Below are 22,995 nucleotides of genomic sequence, written 5' to 3' on the forward strand. Positions count from 1 at the left end.
CATTGTTTTCTTTCAAGGGGGGACAGACAGGGCAGACATTTTCAACACTGAGACCGCGGTACCAGTGTCCACCAAAAATGGAATTCTATGTTTATTAACTAAAATGTCAATAAGGGGGTTTTGGGTTGACAAGGTGGTCAATTTTAGCATTTGACAGGTCTCTTCTGGTTTTTCATCATTGTTTTCTTCATTAGTTTCTTCTTCTGTTTCCGCCTCATCCTATGTTTTGTAGCCCACTCGTCCACCTCCTCTTCCAAATGGGTTGTCCACCTGCACAGGTGGGGACGGCCACTCTCCTTGACATTCTCCTGCTCCAGGACGGTGTCTGAGAAATGCCCTAACTTCCCACAGTTGCAGCAGCTCCAGTCTCTCCCTCCGTCAGCTCCAGCAGGGGCCCCTTGGCCTCTACCTCTTTTTCTCTCTGCTTGTTTGCTCTGGTTCTTGCCTTGGCTAGTTGCTTTCTGTCTTCAGCTCCAGCACCTTCTGCAGCTCCTCCAACAGCTCCTATATGAGAGGGAGGCCACCACCTCTGTCTGCCGGTGGAGGATTTGGCAGTGGCAGATACAAGGGGGGCCCGATGAAAGGGTTGCCCTTGGAGAAAGGCCAGCTAGGCTTCTTGTTTTTATTTTGTCCTCTTTCATCTCCGGTTCCACTTGCTTTACCATTAATCCTCTTACAGATTTATCTTTAGCATTTTCTGCTTCTCTCTCCCACTTCCTGAAATCATCCCACTTCACTTGAACTTTCTTGTATTTTCTTTCAAGTTGGCCTCTCACAGACTCTGTGCTCAGTGTCCCATCAGCAGGGAAATCTCCATCTGTCCATCTTGTCCAGTCTTCTGTTAGGTCCAGTAGCCCCCTACCATTTTTTTTTGTCATTACACGACACAGCCCTTTTGGTTCCCAGTACGGATCCTCAATCGTACTCTTATTATTTCCCTGTCCCATACTTAAACCCTCTGTTGAACTCGTCCAGGTTAACACGACATCCCACACTCACACAACTCTCACACGGGCTAAACCCCTGTTCAATCAATTAGTAAATCACACAATACTCACATCTACATTCACTTAGTACTATTCCCAAACACAGTCAGTAATCTCCCTTATTACTCCTCATGCATCTTCAACGATTCTCTTGTCGTTACCTCCTATGCATACATATGTATCTTCAATGGTTCTCTTTATAGTCTCTATATCTATAGTCTTTTTATCTATTGTCTCTATAGTCTTGCCACTACTTCCTATACATATAAAATAACACCTCATGCTATTATCAGTGGTTCTCAGACCACGTAGACACTTCTCATAAATGCCTACAGACAATTGTCAGTGGGGCTTTTCCTGCCCTCACTCTAGCCTTCTCCTAAGACTAGCTATAGTCTTCTTAAGACTATGGTACCTTTATTCATTTGTATGTTTAGTTTTATATATATATTTTTATACTAATTAATTTAAATTGACATACTTAAATCAGTTGAGTTGTCCATCTAGGTCTCGTAGATGTTGTGTTTCCTCCTAGACGCGTCTCACAGTGAAGATATGTTACGGGTGTGTCCTCGTCCTCTTTTAGTGAAACAGGAATTTCCCTTGACGCCTTCCCAAGAATGTGCCACCGGTGTTCCCTCTCAGACCTTCACTGATGGATCACGTCGAGAAGATCAAACATCTTGTTCCGTGACGTCACGATTGTGGTGGAAATTCTACACCAGGGACACCTGAAGTCAATATTAAATTAATCACTCTTTATTATCATGGCCGGAGAGGTTCACAAACTCAATCCAAAGCTTCAAGAAAACTCTGGAAAGGGCGGTCCTTTTCAGTCCTTATATACTGCTACACAAACAAGTCATATAAGCATGATTTACATAATTTATTATTAATTTTGGTTGCTGCATGTGATACCTCACAAGGCTTCTTCTCTCAAAGCTGGGACCTTGAAACTGAGATACTCCTTTTGGTTCTGAGAACAATGTTCTGAGTGTACCGCCAATTGGTCTGAGGAGGAGGTCACAGTCACCTGCACAAACCAAGATAGAGTGATAGGAGATGCTGTGTACAATTCAAGGCTCTCTATTCAGAAAACAACATTTTCCCTCACACTAACTTGCCCTTACTGTCCATACTACTGTGTGCTATTACCTATAGCCTTAGGTCTACTAGCTCTTGGCCTGCTACACTAGCATGCTAGCTCCCCCTGTACCTATTGTATACTATGCTAGTCACTAATTGCATCCTGGCTTATACAGCCTATGCTATTCTATCATTTGTGCTATTTAGCCTGTTCCACCGCATTACTGCTCTGTAGCAGTTTAGCCTACTAGGCCCTGTGTATTACTGTATATTTATTACCAGCCAATAGTATTACCATGCTAGCACTGCTAACGCTACAATGTATTAGCCCATTGCTATGCCATTGCTGCTTTGTATATATTGCATGACTGTTATTACTACTGTATAGTCAATACTGCCAGCACACTGTTGTAATATATATCCCCTGTTCCTTCTGTCCTACAGTAAACCACTATCACTATCATCAGTCCTCTTCTTGTTTGCTGTGTGTGTGTGCCTGTCTTGCGTGTGGCAATAAATGTGTGTTCTGTACACCTGTCTCTTACTAGTAATTTATGTCCTCTTACCAGGACGCTGGGACAGTTGCAACTATATCTAAACCGGCACATCTATCGGAGTCCACCACCAGTAGGTGGCGCTCTTTTCAATGGGCATAAAATCCGGTGTTATTTGGTTTTCCAAAATCTATCCTGGCGGACCTTAAGGGTCCTTGAGGCAAATGTGTTCAGCATGAGGAAAGAAATCTACATACAAAGTTTCATGGTCAAGCGGGGCGAGAGATTTGAGTGAGACTGGTTATAACAGCATCACCTACAGGACAATCACTGCCATTCTATTTGACCAAGTTACTTGATTACATTTTAGTCACTTAGCAGACACTCTTATCCAGTGCGACTCACAGAAGCAATTAGGGTTAAGTGCCTTGCTCAAGGGAACATCGACAGATTTTTCAACTAGTCAGCTCGGGGATTCAAACCACCAACCTTTCGGTTACTTGCCCAATGCTCTTAACAGCTAGGGTACCTGCCGCCCTAATGGCCTGTAGTTACCAACCTATGCTGGAGTTATTTGACATGTCCAAAAAAAAAACACACAGAGAATAAGAGTAGCTGTGAAACCATAAAAATAACACGAATGCCTGCAAAAAGATTCATGCAACCATACTTATCTACTGAGTCAAAGTCACTAAATCATGATGATCAAAACTGGAAGTACAACTATCCAAAGGTACAGAATTCTGAGCAATTACTCTCCTTTTATGCATGTCACCAAACAATTCCATACACATCAAAACAAATAGGATTCTTGATTAAAAAAATAAATGTAAAAGCACATTGTGTGCATGATTCATTCATCGTTATCAGCACAATCCAATTCCATTTATACAACACATAGGCTGGTTACTAATAGTTTTGCAACTTTCCATTGGCCCACAGGCAAGGCAACAGTAAACATGTGGTCCCCCACGAATGATGCACCCCCCCCCCCCCCCAGCACTGCTGGAAACAGTGAACACAATTGCACACATTTCTCTTCTGATTAAACATTTTGTTAATATTCTGTGAACAAAGCACCAAAATTCACTGAAAATATTTGTATTTAAAGTTTTGCAAAAAGGGGTCTAAGATATCTAACTCAGGTACAAAGGCAAGAAAATCTGTAAATGTATTTGAGAATTTGATCATTGCTGTTCTGCTGTAGATACATTTCAACACAGATCCCCAAAATACTTGTACGCGATGGAGAAAAACTGTAATACTGGAGAGGAGTCACACATACACTATATATACAAAAGTATGTGGACACGCCTTCAAATTAATACATTTGGCAATAGCTCACATCCATGCAATCTCCATAAAAACATTGGCAGTAAAATGGCCTTACTGAAGAGCTCAGTGATTTTCAACGTAGCATCGTCATAGGATGCCCCCTTTCCAACAAGTCAGTTTGTCAAATTTCTGTGAAGCGTTGGCTGGAGTGGTGTAATGCTCGCCGCCGAGCGGTGGAAACGTGTTCTCTGGAGTGATGAATCACGCTTTCCCATCTGGCATTCCGACAGACAAATCTGGCTTTGGCGGATGCCATGCGAACGCTACCTGCCCCAATGCATAGTGCCAACTGTAAAGTTTGGTGGAGGAGGAATAATGATCTGGGGCTGTATTTCATGTTTCGGTTGTTCCAGTGAAGGGAAATCAACGCTACAGCATACAATGACATTCTTGACAATTGTGTGCTTCCAACTTTGTGGCAACTGTTTGGGGAAGGCCCTTTCCTGTTTCAGCATGGCAATGCCCCCGTGCACCCCATGCAAAAAGCGAGGTCCATACCAAAATGGTTTGTCGAGATCGGTGTGGAAGAACTTGACTGGCCTGCACAGAGCCCAGACCTAATTAGGGTTTGCGGCAACTTCTACCTCTAGTTCCTGACTCTGAAGGTAATTTCTGCTCATATGGATGAAAATTATATTGTTTCTCTTTTAGAGCTAAGCTAATGGCCAGTCTACACGGTATTTTGTTCTGGACAAAATACAAGTTAGCATCAACATGGTATGGAGCATGGCAATTATGGATGTGATATGCGTAGATAAGCATCAACTGTGTGGCCAAAATCAAATGGAGGGCATACGTCAACAGAGTCATTATTTTCTGTCATGTGATGGTAGTTCAAAACAATGTTGGTGCACATTTAACCATTACTACCTTGGCACAAGTATATAGAAGGATTTGGTAAAAGTACTGTAATTAACCAAGCAGATTGTAAAGATCAACTAGCCCCTGTTTAAATGGCACTCTTACTAGTCACCAATTTATGGTAATTTGATATGATATAACTGCAAGCTAATGATGTAGATTTGACATTATGTGATTCTGCCAGCAGCTGCATGTCCTTTCAGAGTTTCATTTAATTAGGACTATTATTGACACAGCGCCATTGAGAAACTGTTCTCGCTAGAGTGAGATACAAGATGAGTCACCAGCACGGCCGGCCCGCTCATTAGGCAGGATTAGGCGGACACCTATTACGGCAGATTGACGAGGGCGGCATCTTCTGAGCTAAACTGACCAAGACACACCTCCAACAACAACACATAAAACCTCACATAATTCTGCCCAAAAACAATTACAATTTCTCTCAACCAGTGGCATATGGGCTTTTTAGGTGAGCGCTGATGACGTCCTGTGATAAACAGTGGCCACTTTGTCAAAGGCAGGGGCGCAAAATATTTTGCCTGTCCATTCCCAGCATGCCTCTCCGGGCATCGCTGCGGGACTCCCTAAACATTCAGTCCAAAAGATAATTAACATAAATCAAGTAGCAGATATAGGATATGGTAGAAAGAGTATGTGGCCTTTTCTATAGCCTACAGGCTAGAGATAAAATATATGACAATGTAATGAGATGGACACTTTTTACATCATGCAAGTTTCTCAGATCAAATAGCCTAACCTAAATGGCGCTCAATCAAATAAAAAATGCGTTGTCATGTTAACAAACAACATATCCTAAAAACAGGACAGGTCAAAGTAAAATGGACAATCACAACTGTTGTCCAGGTGTTTCAGTTAGTCACATGAATCAGGACTAATAAAGTGAACGCAACGGCCTGTTTTACAAATGGTTGGCCTACCACATGGATGGGCATTCATAAAATTCCATTTGCCCTAACATGGTAACCCCAGTAAGCATGATGTCTTTTGGACCTCTTTTTTGGGGTGTTTTACAAATGATAGGCTTACCACATAGATGGGCATTCATAACATTATATTTCAACCAAAACTGTAGCCTAAACCTCAGTAAGCACAGACCCACACCGACACCTTTTTGGCGTCTTTTTTTGGTGCAGTTCCGGACAGGCTTTGATTTCCACATCCACGGACATTGGTTTTTGGTCCACAACAAATCTGAACCATGTTTGGTTCAGATTTTGTCCAGCTTAGATTTGGCCTAAACATAGATGTCTATAAATTACTTATTTTCAACTTTCATTCAGAACCAAAAATGTGCCTGATTTCAACATCTGGAAAATACATACTTTCAAATCTCTGAAAAATACATATACAAGATGCTTTTTCAATGTCCTGTAACATATTTATTTTAAACATACAGAAATGACCTTTTCGCCTTTCATTCAGAACCTAAACTGAACCTAACGTCAACGTCTGGAAAATACATATTTTAGACATCTTTACAACATAATTTGCTTACTGATGTTAAAAATATTTGTTAGTCTGATGTGATTGATGAGGAGCATCCAGACGCTGCACTTGATGAATTTATGAAATTGCTTCTTCCAATTATTGATAAACATGCACCTGTTAAGAAACTGACTGTTAGAACTGTTAAGGCTCCATGGATTGATGAGGAATTGAAAAACTGTATGATTGAAAGAGATGGGGCAAAAGCAGTGGCTAATAAGTCTGGCTGCACATCTAACTGGCTTACTTACTGCAAATTGAGAAATTATGTGACTAAACTCAACAAAAAGAAGAAACTTTATTATGAGCCCAAGATCAATGATATAAAGAATGAGGGAAAACATTTTTTGGAGTACTTTAAATGAAATTATGGGCAGAAAGACAAATTCAACACCATCTTTCATCAAATCAGATGGCTTATTCATCACAAAACACAAAAAGTTAATGTTGCCAATTATTTTAATGATTATTTCATTGGCAACGTGGGCAAACCTAGGCAGGAAATGCCAACAACGAACAGTGAGCAATTGTATTCATGCATAAAAAAAACTAATAATGAAAGAAAAGCCGTGCAAGTTTGAATTTTGTAAAGTTCGTATGGGAGAGGTGGAAAAATTATTGGAATCGATCAATAATGACAAACTGGCATTGACAATTTAGACGGAAAGCTACTGAGGATGGTAGCTGAGCCTAGAGGAAAGCCTTTGTCCTCAGGCCTGGAGGGAAGCCAAAGTAATTCCGCTACCCAAGATTGGTAAAGCGTCCTTTACTGGTTCTAACAGCAGACCTATAAGCTTGCTGCCAGCTCTTAGAAAACTGTTGGAAAAAATTGTTTGACCAAATACAATGCTATTTCTCAGTAAAATAATTAACAACAGACTTTCATCATGCTTATAGAGAAGGGCACTCAACATGTACTGCACTGACACAAATGACTGATGATTGGTTGAAAGACATTGATAAGAAGATTGTGGGAGCTGTACTGTTAGATTTCAGGGCAGCCTTTGATATTGTTGACCATAACCCGTTTAAAAAAAAACTAAACCTCAGCTCTGAATCCACGATATGGCAATCTATCTAATAGAACTCAGAGGGTTTTCTTTAATGGAAGCTTCTCTAATGTCAAATGTTACGTTCCCCAGTTTCTGTGTTGTTCTGGCTTTGTATGTGTGTGTGTGTGTGTGTGTATGTGTGTATTTCAGGAAATGGAATCCTGGATTCCTCAAGCAGCTGATTGGTCGGCCCCATCACTGATTGGAGCTTTGACCTCACCCTCTCGTCAGGGGAAACAGCTGTCTCATCAATTACCGACTCCTTCTGCAGCTTGAAAAGCCAGTGTTCCTTCTTTGTATGTCCTGTGTTGTTTGTTGGTCAGTATAAGTTGTTGAAAGTATTTTGTAGCCGCTCCTGCAGAGGTATGTGTATGCCATAGGACTTAGTGTTTTTGGTTTATTGAAATTGTTCACTAGGTATTGGTGAATTATTCTGTTTCATTTGATCCCAGGGGGGAAGGGGAGCGCACCTTGGGAATGTTTAGGCAAGAGGGCTGCGGGCATACATTATCCGTAGTATTTAATCTGTTTATGCACACTAGGTAAGACCTGGGTGGACCACCCCCTGTATTTTGGTTAGCGTGCCAGGTGGTGCTAAGATTAGGTAAGTAGTGGGTAGGCAGGTAAGGTAGGAGAGGGGACTCTAACTTTTACTTTCTTTGGTTCTGTCCAGCCCCTTTTCCACACATTACCGTGTTAAGGAAATCAATTCTGTGTAAAATGTTCATTTTCTCTGCCTCTGTCGTCCTTCCCCGCACCTACGATCACATACTTTTTCACTCCACGGGGAGTTGAGTTGTAGCAGGGTGTTCCCTCTGCCAAGAGGCGTACGTAACATCAAACATGTAAAGTGGGGTGTACCGCAGGGCAACTCTCTAGGTCCTCTACTCTTTTCAATTTTTACCAATGACCTGCCACTGGCATTAAACAAAGCATTTGTGTCCATGTATGCTGAAGATTCAACCATATACGCATCAGCAACCACAGCTAATGAAGTCACTGAAACCCTTAGAGTTGCAGTCTGTTTTGGAATGGGTGGCCAGTAATAAACTGGTCCTGAACATCTTTAAAACAAAGATCATTGTATTTGGTACAAATCATTCCTTAAGTTCTAGACTTCAGCTGAATCTGGTAATGAATGGTGTGGCTGTTGAACACGTTGAGGATACTAAATTACTTGGCATTACCTTAGATTGTAAACGGTCATGGTCAAAACACAGATTCAATGGTTGTAAAGATGGGGAGGTCTAGCCGTAATAAAGAGATGTTCTGCTTTTTTGACACCACACTCCAAAAAGCAAGTTCTGCAGACTCTAGTTTTGTCTACATTTTCCTCTTAATTGTAATCAGAGGGCTGATATAAATACTATGCATGCCAGTCTCTTGGCTAAGAGTTGAGAGACTGACTGCATAACTTATTTTTATAAGAAACAATGTGTTGAAAATCCCAAATAGTTTGCATAGTCAACTTACACACAGCTGACACACACACTTATGCCACCAGGGGTCTTTTCACAGTCCCCAAATCCAGAACAAATTCAAGAAAGCACACAGTATTATATAGAGCCCTTATTGCATGGAACTTCCTTCAATCTCATACTGCTCAAATAAACAGCAAACCTGGTTCCAAAAAACAGATAAAGCAACACCTCGCCTCTCTATTTGACCTAGATAGTTTGTGTGTATGCATTGATATGTAGGCTGTGTGCCTTTTTAAATAATGTATGTAGTTCTGTCCTTGTCTATTGATGTTCTGTATTATGTTTCATGTTTTGTGTTTTGTGTGGACCCCAGGAAGAGTAGGTGCTGCTTTTGCAAGAGCTAATGGGGATTCTAATAAAATACCAAATACTGGGACTACAATAGTTTTGCGGGGAGGCATCTTTTGGTCACGCCTAGGGCGGCAGAATGGAAAGGACCGGCCCTGGTCACCAGGACAGTGATTATAGAATGGAGGTGTCAAATTTCACTGCTGTAGATTTTCAGACTTTTCATCCTCTGAATTAGTGTCTGATCTGGACCTGAGATATTAAAAGGTTGCACTGCGTATGTAACCAAGGTTCTCTGAAGGAACAGGTGAGATACCGCTCACTCTATGGGAAATAATTATTGGAAAATGTATGTAAGGCTACATGGACTAAATGTCCAGGATTTCAGCCAATGACAACTGTTCATGCTGCCTCTAAATGCTCTACAAGAGTAGTTTGCAAACAATTCTTCCTATTTTCTGCACTATTTTAATACGCGTCTGAGTGAGGGTGTTGCATCTAGGCTACTCTCAGCTCACAATTGTGTCTCTTTACATGAATTGAACTTCCATCCTCTCAGGTCTGGGGCACATGTATGAATTGATGGTTGGATCAGAATCACCATTATAATCATTGGCCAGAATGGAGAATTAAGTTAAACCACAAGTCCAAATCCCTTTCTCCATCCATAGCTAATTTAGGAAAGGGACAATTTTAGCTAGCTGGCTAACTAGCCTCTGGAGGACAACACAACACGATGCAACACTTAAAATGTTACTGTCCATGAGGTATGCTCTCAATGGGATTTGATAGGAGTTACGCCAAATCCAAGCTGGCTTCCCGCACTTTTTTGTTGTTGTGCCAGAACCATTCACAGTTTAGCTCAACGCTGATTGAATAATTATTTATATTCCCTTGCCTTCAATGCAACGGGCGGCAACAATGTCATACTCGTTTGGACCAGACAGCATCAGATAGAAGGCCTGCACGTAGAGAAGAACAGCTGTGTGACTCAATGGGATCCGAGATTCCGAGCGCCAGCTTTATTCGACTGAGTAAACTGCTTCTCACATCCCAGTTTACCTCCTGCAGGGGGAAAATAGGCCGTTCCAGGCAATTGCTTCAGAAAGGAGGGGAATGGAAAGTGAACACAAGATGTGGCATTTACAGGTGTGACTTAGTTGTTGGAAAATTGGAAGGATGTCATGTTTGTTTGAAAAGGAGCTGATCTTTGTAATCCAACAAACTACAATATAGCTAACTGTGACAAACTGTACATTTGAAGGAGCTGGTGGTTGAAGGCTGAAGGACGAAGGACCTGGGCTTGGATACTTAATAAGGCCTATCCAGTTTATCAGATATGATGACTAAACTGTAGTGCTTTACCACCACACACTGTCACTGTTGTATTCTAAAATATGAATGTTTCTCTTATAATCAGCATTGGAAATGTATTTTTCCTTTGTACATTTCACATAGACAAGTCAGGGTTTAGTCCCAACCAGGGCCTGAACCCATTCTACTGTCAACCCAACACTTTAGCTGTAAAGCCAAGAGGTCAGAATGTCTTGACGAGGTCACTGTTGGGTTAATAAGGTCTACTGGATCAAAAACAAGATCACTTGGCCATCTGGAACACAGACACTAATTCACTGCAGCTAATTGGCTAAATTCACTCAGTAAACACACCATTGGATGGACTTGAACGGTCTGGTAAAAGCAACAGAAAACAGAGCAGGCACATAAAGTGCATGATGGCTTTCCAGATACTCTGTTATTCAATTAGTCTGTCTGCGTAACCCCTCAGAAGTGAAACAGATTGGTCAGGGAACAAACCCTCACTTCTCCGCTATAATCGCAGATGTGAGCATAGTTTTCGGGCACAAAATGGCTTCCGTGTGTCATCCAGGTGGAAGCTACATATTGGAGCTGGATGAGGTAACACTCCCAATGCAAAGCACATAGAAACCAGTAATAAAGCATTATACATAAGAATGCAATCTAATATCATGAATATCCTGATTCCGAATAAAGTCTTGAGTAGAATTAGAAAATATGGTAAATGATAAGATCATGGTACAGTGTGATTAGCTTGAATTGGAGAGTTGATCGATAGACCATAAGGGGGATTTCAGCAAAAGTTGGTTGAGCTTGGCTGCCATATGCAATATCCTTTACTCTGATGCCATCTACAGGCATGCGGTGCTACTTGTGGCTGGTCCTCAGTTGTTCTAATGTTATGCAGTCTTCTTCAGTTAGATCATTAGACCCTACTATATTACTTTAAGTCCTAATTCAATTGTGGTAACTTCAACATGAGAAACTAGAATTAGAATACAGGTCAGGGAGTTGGTCAACCATGGCTTTCCAGTGCTGTGAATAGTGTAAAACAATGAATTTATCTGCATTTAGATTTAGAGGAAGTATTCCATACATTTGTCAAATTAACTGCAATATGCCAACATTTCATTCAAACAATGCAGTCAATCCACAGCCATACATTGGCTGAAATCAGTTGACGATAGGGACTATTTATATAGAAAATGTGTATAAAACCTGTATAAACTGTTTTTATTACTATATGACATTTTATGTTGACTATAATACCATTACAATTTCTGATACATCACATGCCCTACTTTTATTTTCCTGCATAAGTAGAAGCAGGTAACACCACACCATTGCCCCTACTGCCATTCATTCCAATTAGACTGGTTTTGGATTTCTTCCTGACCAAGATGGATGCCATTTTCACCCTATTATGGAACTTTGAGGGTTTAGTGACATATCCCCTCTAGTAATTTCATAGAATCTCTATGAGACCATTTGAAAGATCCAGGTATTTTCCAGAAGTATCTTAAATCTGAACTGCAAAACAGCATTTAATTTGAACTGTGCTTCAATAAAGTATCAAATAAAACATTAAAAAGTTTGTCAAATTTGGGGTACAGACTGGATCTGTGGAGGTAATTACACATTCTATGGCCAGATCTAAAAATGAAGTATGCGTTTTCACACAAGCATTGGGCATATGTATTCCACCCATCCATCCAGCCACCCACACATTTGAAAATAAGGATATGCATTTCTAAATGTATACATTTACATAGAGGCATATTAAAATAAACAAGTTGTTTAATTTAGTCATCGTTGCTGTTACAAAGTAAAAACCACACAAACACACGGAATACAAATTGATAGTGACACCCGCCCCTTTTGAGAAGACCATGAATAAAAATTTTGTTGAGGGCGTTGAGGGACCAGTAACAGTCTATATGCAAGTCTGTCCGTCCAGTTGGCGCACTTTGGTCCTGGTCAATGCAGTCAATTCATGATTAGTGGACATGAACTTCAATGAAGAACAAATGGGTGAGTGAAGGGTTTCCAAAAGGGTCAGGGGTAAACGATTGTTTAAAAGACGTGGCACAGGATCCTCTGGATGGCGACAAGAGAAGAAAAATAAAACGTTAAGCCTAAGAGCACACTGTATGGGTAAAAGGGTGAATTGGATCCCACCACTAACACCATTTGGCCTTCTGTCACTCGCAACGCTAATGGCACTGACCGTCTCCCATTAACCCTTGACCCTTTTGTCTTACTAGAGAGGATATCTGGCCCAACCATCACTCTGCCCACACAGGGTTAGAATTGAAGTTGAACTTTGGGTGGTTCTCATACTCTGTGTAAAGCGGAGTTGATTTTGCTGAATTCTTGCCAATAACACTGATATAGTAGATGGCGCTATGCACTATGGCACCATGCAGTACTATCGCTGGCTAGTCTCTCTTGCTTGTGAGTTGATGTGTGGCAGCACTGCTAGTTGGCTAAATAGTTAACTTTGTTATGCCTTGGTATTACAATGACTTCTTTCCATAAACAAAAAAAGTTATGTTGATTTTGTTAACTCAATGAGATTTTCTACTAGCATCTATGCAAAGTAGGCTAATTTATAGAACATTACGTTTCTAGCTAACTATGGCTTAAGTTAGCTAATGCGCTAACAAAGCTACTGTAGGAGCTGTAACAAGCTAGGCAGCTAGCTAGCCTGGTAATGAGCCTGTTTTTTTGACTGGCTACTGGTACCTGGCAGCTCACCACCTTCCGGGTCCTTCTCATTCCTGTGTCTCCATGCTTTCATCCTCTACATCTCCTCCTTCCTCCAGCGCCTCATCCTCCTCTTCCTTCCTCTCTGGCGGCTTCTCGTAGGCCTTCTCGGAGGGTGTGACAATCACGCCGTCCCAGGTGGACATTTCCGAAGCCAGGTCTGGGAGAGTGAGGTAGATTTGTTTAATGTTTACTTTGAGAAAATGGTGTGTGTGTGTGTGTGTGTGTGTGTGTGTGAGTGAGCACACGCGAGAGAATGAGAGACTCACAGCTGGCATCACCCTCCAGGCCCAGGATTTTCCTGTACCCTCCATGAGAGAGCACCCTCACCAACGTCTGAGCAGTGAAACATACCATGTCCTGCAAAACAAAACAGACACACACACACTTTCAATTCACATACCTAAATGTGAATCATCTGACAATAATCCTAACCAAACACATATGATCATGGAAATGAATTTAGTGTTTTAGTGCTGGCGCAAACCCTGTCACCAGGACCAAGGTTCCCCACCCCTGCACCATGAAGGCAGCTAAAGCGAAATTATTACCTGCTGCTCGAGGGTCATGACGGTGTGCACCCGGAAGTTTCCACTCTCACAGGGGTCAGTGATGCCTACTGAGCCTGGCAGGAAAAGTCCAGCGGCTAACATCTGTAGGCAGCGCCTGAAAAGAGCAACATAAACAAAAATTAAGAATCAAGAACGGCCTTTTCCCCTTTATTCAGATAACATCATCTCACTTTCGGAAGGATGGGACTAAAAACAAACAAAAGATAACTATATAGTATGTATGAACTGGAAGTAGAAGCCTAAGTGTTGTTGTCCATTAGTTTACTGCAAGGGGAGGGCGTGGTACGGTTAAGGGAAAATATACACAGTGCATTCGGAAAGTATTCAGACCCCTTGACCTTTTCACATTTTGTTACAGGTTTATTCTAAAAATGATTAAATAGTTTTCCCCCTCATCAATCTACACACCATAATGACAAAGGTTATATTTTTTTGTAAATGTATAAAAATAAAAACATAAGTATTCAGACCCTTTACTCAGTACTTTGTTGAAGCAACTTTGGCAACGATTACAGCTTTGAGTCTTCTTGGGTATGACGCTACAAGCTTGGCACACCTGTATTTCTCCCATTATTCTCTGCAGATATTCTCAAGCTCTACGTTCCTGCACAGCTATTTTCAGGTCTCTCCAGAGATGGTCGATCGGGTTCAAGTGCAGGCTTTGGCTGGGCCACTCCTGCATTGTTTTGGCTGTGTGCTTAGGGTCGTTGTCCCGTTGGAAGGTAAACCTTAGCCCCAGTCTGAGGTCCTGAGCGCTCTGGAGCAGGGTTTCATGAAGGATCCCTCTGTACTTTGCTCCGTTCATCTTACCCTCAATCCTGACTTGTCTCCCAGTCCCTGCTGCTGAAAAACATCAATACAGCATGATGCTGCCACCACCGTGCTTCACCGTAGGGATGCTGCCAGGTTTCCTCCAGACATGACACTTAGCATTCAGGCCAAAGAGTTCAATCTTGGTTTCATCAGACCAAAGAATCTTGTTTCTCATGGTCTGAGTCCTTTAGGCGCCATTTGGCAAACTCCAAGCGGGCTGTCATGTGTCTTTTACTGAGGAGTGGCTTCCGTCTGGCCACTTAACCATAAAAGCCTGATTGGTGGAGTGCTGCAGAGATGGTTGTCCTTCTGGAAGGTTTACCCATCTCCACAGAGGAACTCTGGAGCTCTGTCAGAGTGACCATTGGGTTCTTAGTCACCTCCCTGGCCAAGGCCCTTCTCCCCCGATTGCTCAGTTTGGCCAGCTCTAGGAAGAGTCTTGATGGTTCCCAACTTCTTCCATTTAAGAATGATGGAGGCTACTGTGTTCTTGGGGACTTCATTGCTGCAGACATTTTTTGGTACCCTTCCCCAGATCTATGCCTCAACACAATTCCTTTGACCTCATGGTTTGGTTTTAGCTCTGACATGCACTGTCAACTGTGGGACCTTATATAGACAGGTGTGTGCCTTTCCAAATCATGTCCAATCAATTGCATTTACCACAGGTGGACTCCAATCAAGTTGTAGAAACATCTCAAGGATGATCAATGGAAACCGGATGCACCTGAGCTCAATTTCAAGTGTCATAGCAAAGGGTCTGCATACTAATGTAAATAAGGGTTTTCTGTTTATTTATTTTTTACAAATTAGCAAAAAGAATTCAACAACCTGTTTTTGCTTCGTCATTATATGGTATGTGTGTAGATTGGAGACATTTATTTATTTAACCCATTTTAGAATAAGTCTGTAACGTAACAAAATGTGGAAAAGGGGAAAGGGTCTGAATGCTTTCCAATTGCAAAAATAGGCACCGCCAGCAACGTATCATACATTGAGACACTGCCAACAAAGACACCTACAGTTGAAAAACAACTTGGTGCATACACTTAGGGAAATATTGGTGTCTAATACAAAATGATAGTGGAATGTGGTATGAAATACATGTATAACAGAAAAATGTACTATATCTAATAGTAAGTCGTAAGAAAACAACCTCAGATACATCGAGCACTGACTGAGGGAATGGGGAGGCTCACCTGTAAGCCACATTGAGTGACAAGGGCTGTCTGGAAGGGTTGTTCATGACCGCAGAATGACCCTGAGAAGACACACATGAAACGCTTTTCATTTCTTATTCATCCTTTAGATATGAAGTGATGCGATACAAGCTTTCAGTTAGGGTCAATACGATAGCAAAGACAGAAAATCAGACCAAACATATTAGCCAGGTGACTTGCTCTGTGTGTGGTAATCCAAAACAAATTAATAGCTAAATCATCCATTATCATGCCTTTCCAAGTGCCAACGTTCACCAGTATCACATGCTATTGGTTCACCAGTAGTTGTGTTAATGGTAGGCGTAGTGTCCTCACCAGTATATCCAGTATAACTGAACATTAGCATAACTACGGTGAATGCAGTGGGCTTACTAGTATCACATGTTAAGTGCCGAGTCGTGATAATGGTGGATGTAGTGACCAAACCAGTACATCCAGTGCAACTATGGTCAGTGCAATGGACTCACCAGTAGATCCAGGATCCAGGGGGTGAGAGGCTCGAACCCAGGGAAACGCACCCTCAGATCCTTCAGCAGGCGAATCAGCACTTTCACCCTAAATAACAGCACCAAACACGACATGAGTAAGACTGTTAAGTTAAAGGATCAAGTTAGTCTGCGCCAACTTGATCCTTGAAGGGAGACAGTATTTTTCAAGACAAAGGCCATGATGACTGAAACATTTAGGATTAAAAGCCTCCCTCTATTCCTCCTTGACGTGAAAAGGTTCAAGAAAAAAAAGAAGCCCGAGGTATAAGGACCTACTACTAAAACTTGGAACACATTCTGAGGAGATATCGGTTTGGGAGGGTAAACTGGGTGAGTGGTAAGACTAAAAGGTTAAGGGTAAACGGTGACTTACGTAGATTGGGAGGCATTCTCCTCAAACCAGCGGGCATGGCGGATGGCGGCCAGAGCACTCTGCAGCACCTTGATGTCCACTGGGGAGAAAGAGACCACTTACAGCAGGGTTTCCCAAACTCAGTCCTGGGACCATCTACATTAAAAAACACACACACTTCCTCCAGTCTACAATGAATGCTTATGAATGGCATGCATGGTATAGGGAGCTGTTTGCCAATCCCAGTGAATCTATGTGAGTGTTTTGACTTATTTTTGTAGCTCTATGAGTGTACTTATGTTGCAGCTCATGTTTACATTCTATCACATTGTAGTGCGTGTTTGTGTGTGGGTTTCTGTCTGCACGTACAGTGCAGTTCGGGGTCCAGCTTGCGCAGGTTGGGGGGAACGGTGGTGATGAGGATTTTCACTGTGGCATCGGCAGAGCTGATCTCAAAGCCTGTCTCATTGGTCAGCATGGAGAGAACTAGGACACAGAGCGGGAGTCACTTGGCAACATTAGATCATAACCACTGAAGATCATGAATATCCCATTACCCAGTGTGCCTACATTATCCTTGTACTTTTATATGAATTCATCACTGAACACCATGGCATGACAAATTAATAAAGCTAAATATGAGTAAAATGTATGCTATTGAAAGCAAAATCTAACTTCTGTGACTGACGTTTCACTGTGGCTACATGAAAGCAAATGTGACTGTGTAATATAGGTCACCTTCAGCAGGGTCTTGTGTGCGAAGGGTCTCCACCACTTTGTTGCCGAGAGCTGCGACGGCCTCCACTGCAAGAGAGAGAACTTCCATTATGAGGGTTCAGCACAACCAATAGACGCAATTTCAAAAATGGCTGCTCTGGGAAATACAGTCCAGAATGAGGACTAATTCGTATTATAACCCAGCAAAGACGCAAAATGCTGTGCAGCAATCAACATTTGAGACACTATGCTAACATTTGAAGACCAGTTAATGAATGTACAACTGGGCTTTGCTTTGTTGGGTCACACACGACTCACATGTGGGCAAGATCTTGAGGATGACCACCAAGTCAGCGACGTTGTGTCCCGTTGTCATGGTGCCTTTCTTGTATGAGCCTACCTGACGTACCTCTTCAATTTGCTGGAATGAGAGGAGAAAGCAATTCCCATTGTTATTGTACATGGCTAAATACGTTATCCAATACAGATACATAACCATTTTGGCACGCTAATCTCTAGCTCTGGAACTCACCACTTCAAAATTGCCGGGGGCGACGATGAGGTTGTCGATGACGTTGTTGATCTTGGTGACCAGGGACAAGATAGAGGACTGAAAGTCAGAGCAGAGAGTTTGCATGGAGTCAACTGAAAGACTTCTATGGTGGCATAGTGTAGGAGTGTTTTTTAACACATAGCCGAAAGGAATATGTCGCTGTGTGCATACAACAGTTTGACTGAACTGATCCAGCGAGCGTGGTTTGACCGAGGGAAGTGTGTTGAATGTTTAAGAGAGAGAGAATGTATGTGTTCTCTACCTGCTCTGCGGGTGTAGGACTGAGGTCCTGGTTCCTCTTCAGTAGACACTCGCTAAAGGCAGTCTCATCCGCTGCTGGCTTTACTCTGGGGAAGGCCATCTCACACTGGGGGAACCAGAGACAACTTAGCACTGTCCACTCGACATCCCTATCTGCGCTGCCGTATTACTTTGACAAGATCCCTGTCGTTTCGACTAGAGCATTACTAGACCATTGTGTGAGCTGATCTCCATTGATTATAATCTGTCTTTATTGTCTGACTCTTTGTTTATTTCAATTCATGTGAGCTACATGCTGCACCACTTCAACATAACCACTGGTGCATGAGTATGGGAAGGATGCTTGGCATAGTGGCAAATACTCACCACATAGAAGTCAAAGGGAATGTGGGGGACAAATGGCCTATACCTGAAACAAGGGACAAGGAAACACCAATGCATCTTATATTGTGCCAGACATTCTTCTATGAATTTCAGTTGGCAAAGTGACCTCATGAATCTTAAATCTGATAGGCTTAAATCATACATTGGACAGGTTAAATTTACAGTTGTGGGCATTATTATGTTAGCAACTGGCTAACTGGCTACTCACCCTTGCACCAGTCCTCCACGTGAGCCGAACCGGCCACCACGGCCCCTGCCCCTATCGCCTCTGAAATTGATTCCATTATTAATACAGTTAGTTGATTGATAGCAATTACCACATTAACTAAATTGTTTTAGAAGCAGCAGCAGCTAGCCAGATAACTAGCTAGCTGCTACCATAGCATGGCTAGCTACTGACTGTTTGTTCATTCATTCGTCCATTGATTTTACTTAGACAAAACAAAGCACGTTTAGCTAGGTAGCTAATAAAGGGCGCTAGCTCGCAAATCATAGTTGATGGATATCTCTGTAGATAGCTAGCTACAATAGCTAGCTAGTTAGTAATCAGATAAGCTATGATACAGGCCACCTGGCTAACAAAGTTGTCTTGCTGGGCTAACGTTAGCACGCTACACGTAAACTAGCTAATAATGCAACCACCTCTAAAACACCCCTTTAAATTCCATATGTCTATAACTCTTTTATAATTGGATACTGTATAGATATAGTCCAACATTACGGTCTTATCAAATGCATGAAATTACCTCATTGCGTACGACGTTTTGATGTTTTAATGTAGATATTCAGAGAAATCACAACCATCCAACGCCGGTCAGCTAGACTACTAGATGGAGTACAGCTATGGACGGAAGTCAGGGCCCAAAATGGAACTACCTGTTGCTAACTGCAAAAACACAACGCCGGCGTGCAGACCGCCATCAGAAAAAGTGAATAAATAGCTAGGTTCTTGGTATGTCTACAGTAGCAGAGTGGCGCAGCGGAAGCGTGCTGGGCCCATAACCCAGAGGTCGATGGATCGAAACCATCCTCTGCTAAATATTTTCCTGAAATGTAACAAATATATTTACTTGTTGCATTTTAACTTTCTTTCGATTAATGTTCAAATACATACAGTACCAGTCAGAAGTTTGGAATCGCCTACTCATTCAAGGGTTTTTCTTTATTTGTACTATTTTTTACATTGTATAATAATAGTAAAGACATCAACACTATGAAATAACACATGGAATCACGTAGTAACCATAAAAATGTTAAACAAATCAAAATATATTTTAGATCCTTCAAAGTAAAATTCAAAAGGCACTCGCACATCTGAGCTATCTTTTTTGCAGGTGAATGGTAACAGTTGAATAAAATGAGAAAAAATAAGAGACCCACACACTGCTCTTGATGGTATCTGCTCTTTAATAAGCTTTACAAATAGGCCACACGGCCTTCTTCAGAGCTTCGTAAATCTCTGACGAAGTCCCCGAGGCCGACATGTAAAGCTTATTAAAGAGCAGTGATACAATCAAGAGCAGTGTGCAGGTTTCTTATTTTTTCTCAGATTCTTCGAAGTAGCCACCCATTGCCTTGATGACAGCTTTGCACACTCTTGGCATTCTCTCAACCAGCTTCACTTGGAATGCTTTTCCAACATATGCTGAGCACTCATCCCAAACCATCTCAATTAGGTTGAGGTCGGGTGATTGTGGATGCCAGGTCATCTTATGCAGCACTCCATCACTCTCCTTCTTGGTCAAATAGCCCTTACACAGCCTGGAAGTGTGTTGGGTCATTGTCCTGTTGAAAAACAAATTATAGTCCCACTAAGCGCACACCAGATGGGATGGCATATCGCTGCAGAATGCTGTGGTAGCCATGCTGATTAAGTGTGCCTTGAATTATAAATAAATCACAGACATTGTCACCAGCAAAGCACCCCCACACCATCACACCTCCTCCTCCATGCTTCACGGTGGGATCCACACATGCAGAGTTCATCCATTCACCTACTCTGCAACTCACAAAGACACAGGGGTTGGAACCAAAAATCTCAAATTTGGACTCATCAGAACAAATGACAGATTTCCACCGGTCTAATTTCCTTTTCTTGTGTTTCTTGGCCCAAGCAAGTCTCTCCATCTCATCCGTGTTCTTTAGTAGTTGTTTCTTTGCAGAAATTCAACCATGAAGGCCTGATTCACGCAGTCTTCTCTGAACAGTTCATGTTGAGATGTGTCTGTTATTTATTTGGGCTGCATTTCTGAGGCTGGTAACTCTAATGAACATATCCTCTGCAGCAGAGGTAACTCTGGGTCTTCTTTTCCTGTGGTGGTCCTCATGAGAGCCAATTTCATAATGCGCTTGATGGTTTTTGCGACAGCACTTGAATAGTGGTTGGCTACTTTGAATAATCTCAAATATAACAAATATTTTTATTTGTTTAACAGTTTTTGTGTTGGTACATGATTCCATATGTGTTATTTCATAGTTTTGATGTCTTCACTATTATTTTACAATGTAGAAAATAGTACAAATAAAGAAAAACTCTAGAATGAGTAGGTGTGTCCAAACTTTTGACTGGTACTGTAGATACAAAAAACACTTCAACAAATAGTATGACAGATGGATTTGACAATAATTTAGCGTTTGCATTCTTTCTCATTAAAGTGATATTTGTCAACTAGGTTAGTCAAATGTGAAGCACTTTGCCTACTAAGTACAACTACCCAATAACCCAACTTAATTGCAAGTGTATGAAATTATTCTCGTTTTGATGACCATCGACCCTTGGATGGGAGACCAGATGCTGCTGGAAGTGTGTTATTGGAGGGCAAGTAGGAGCCACTCTTCCTACCTCAATGCCCCCTTATATCAAGCTCAGACTCCCCTGCGTATTTGGACAGAAAAGCTGGATTTGAGATCAAATGTTTTATATGAGGCTGTCTGCCACCTTTTTTGAGGCTATTTTCATACATATCTGTTTTACTGTTTAGAAATGGAAGCACTGTATGTATCTTGTCCCCCCATTTGAAGGTATCAAAAGTGTTTGGACAAATTCAACTTATATTGTATTACATTTATGTCAAAAGTTTAGTATTTTGTCCTATATTCCTAGCACACAATGACTACCTCAAGCTTTCGACTACAAACTGGTTGCATGCAGTTAGTTTTGGTTATGTTTCGGATTAAGTTGTGCCCAATTGAAATGAATAGTTAATGATGTGTCATTTTGGAAGCTATTTTATTAAGAATATAAAATGTTTCTGAACACTTCTACGTTAATGTGGATGCTACAATGATTATGGATAATCATAAATTAATTTTGAATAATAATGAGTGAGAAAGTTACAGATGCACAAAGATCATGCCCCCAAAACATTTACATTTAAGTCATTTAGCAGGCGCTCTTATCCAGAGCGACTTACAAATTGGAAAGTTCATACATATTCATCCTGGTCCCCCCGTGGGAATTGAACCCTGGTCCCCCCGTGGGAAAAAACATGCTAACCTCTCAACATTAACAGGGGAGAGTACCATTTGGGGTGGGGTATGATATTTATGCCTCTTTAAATTTCTCACTCATCATATTCACAATTAATTTGTGATTATCCGTGATCATGGTAGGATCCACATTAATATAGAAGTGTTCAGCAACCTATTTGTATTTACAATTAAAGTGACCCAAAATGGCACAATACATTATTTACCATTAATTTCTATTGGGCACAACATAATGTGAAACAAAACCAAAACAATCTGTAAATGCATCCAACAAATCTGTAGTCACAAGCCTGATGTAGTCGTTGCGTGCTAGGAATATGGGACCAAATACTAAACCTGTAATGAATAGCCTATAAGTGAATATGTCCAAATGCTTGTATGAATGAAAAATAAATAAAAAATCTGACATTCTATACTGTCACCTCATATAAAACATTTGATCTCAAATCCAAAATGCTGATGTAGAGCCAAATTAAAGGTTTTAGCTTCACTGTCCAAATAAATACATAGGGGAGTGTATATCTTATACAAATATTGAAATGCATGGATATTCTTGTTATATGAATATTCAAAATCATCAGATCTACCAGTAAGTAGGCCATTAGACTTTTAACAAAGATAATTTATAGTGTAGCTTGGGTAGTAACCCTGTAATTATTGTAATTATGTATGTATTACCTGTTACAACAACAACAAAAATAATACAGCATGAAAAGTATTGGTGCCATGTTTGATGAGCTGAAAACAAAGATCCCAGAAATGTTCCATGTGCACAAAAAGTTTACTTCTCTCAAAAATAGATGTAAAGTGTTGGTCCCATGTTTCATGAACTGAAATAAAAGATCCCAGAAAAGTTCCATATGCACAAAAAGTTTCTCTCAAATGTTGTGCATAAAAATGTGTTTACATCCCTGTTAGTGAGTATTTCTCCTTTGCCATGATAATCCATCCACCAGACAGGTGTGGCATATCAA

The 22,995-nt window shown here is 41.3% G+C and overlaps 1 protein-coding gene and 1 non-coding gene across 3 annotated transcripts; one reads left to right on the forward strand and one right to left on the reverse strand.

Annotated features, from left to right (window-relative positions):
* Positions 1-12,185: 12,185 nt before the first annotated feature.
* LOC120027282 (interleukin enhancer-binding factor 2 homolog) lies at positions 12,186-19,408 on the reverse strand. Of its 2 annotated transcripts, none has more exons than XM_038972202.1 (15): positions 19,279-19,408; positions 18,741-18,800; positions 18,515-18,557; positions 18,150-18,254; positions 17,867-17,944; positions 17,653-17,755; positions 17,356-17,421; positions 16,987-17,103; positions 16,639-16,717; positions 16,245-16,332; positions 15,757-15,818; positions 13,724-13,838; positions 13,442-13,532; positions 13,164-13,332; positions 12,186-12,503 (listed from the first exon to the last, which is right to left on the reverse strand). In XM_038972202.1, the coding sequence occupies exons 1-14, from the start codon at positions 19,281-19,283 to the stop codon at positions 13,181-13,183; spliced, it is 1,164 nt and encodes a 387-aa protein (XP_038828130.1). In that variant the 5' UTR covers positions 19,284-19,408; the 3' UTR covers positions 12,186-12,503; positions 13,164-13,180. The 2 variants fall into 2 exon arrangements, with proteins under 2 accessions (XP_038828130.1, XP_038828129.1); XM_038972201.1 differs by having other exon boundaries at positions 13,152-13,332.
* Positions 19,409-19,497: 89 nt separating this feature from the next.
* Positions 19,498-19,569, forward strand: trnam-cau. Its single transcript has one exon. It is a non-coding gene; the product is annotated as a tRNA-Met (tRNA).
* Positions 19,570-22,995: the final 3,426 nt, after the last annotated feature.

The sequence above is a fragment of the Salvelinus namaycush genome, chromosome 32 (assembly GCF_016432855.1).
Source record: "Salvelinus namaycush isolate Seneca chromosome 32, SaNama_1.0, whole genome shotgun sequence".
Lineage (NCBI taxonomy): Eukaryota > Metazoa > Chordata > Actinopteri > Salmoniformes > Salmonidae > Salvelinus > Salvelinus namaycush.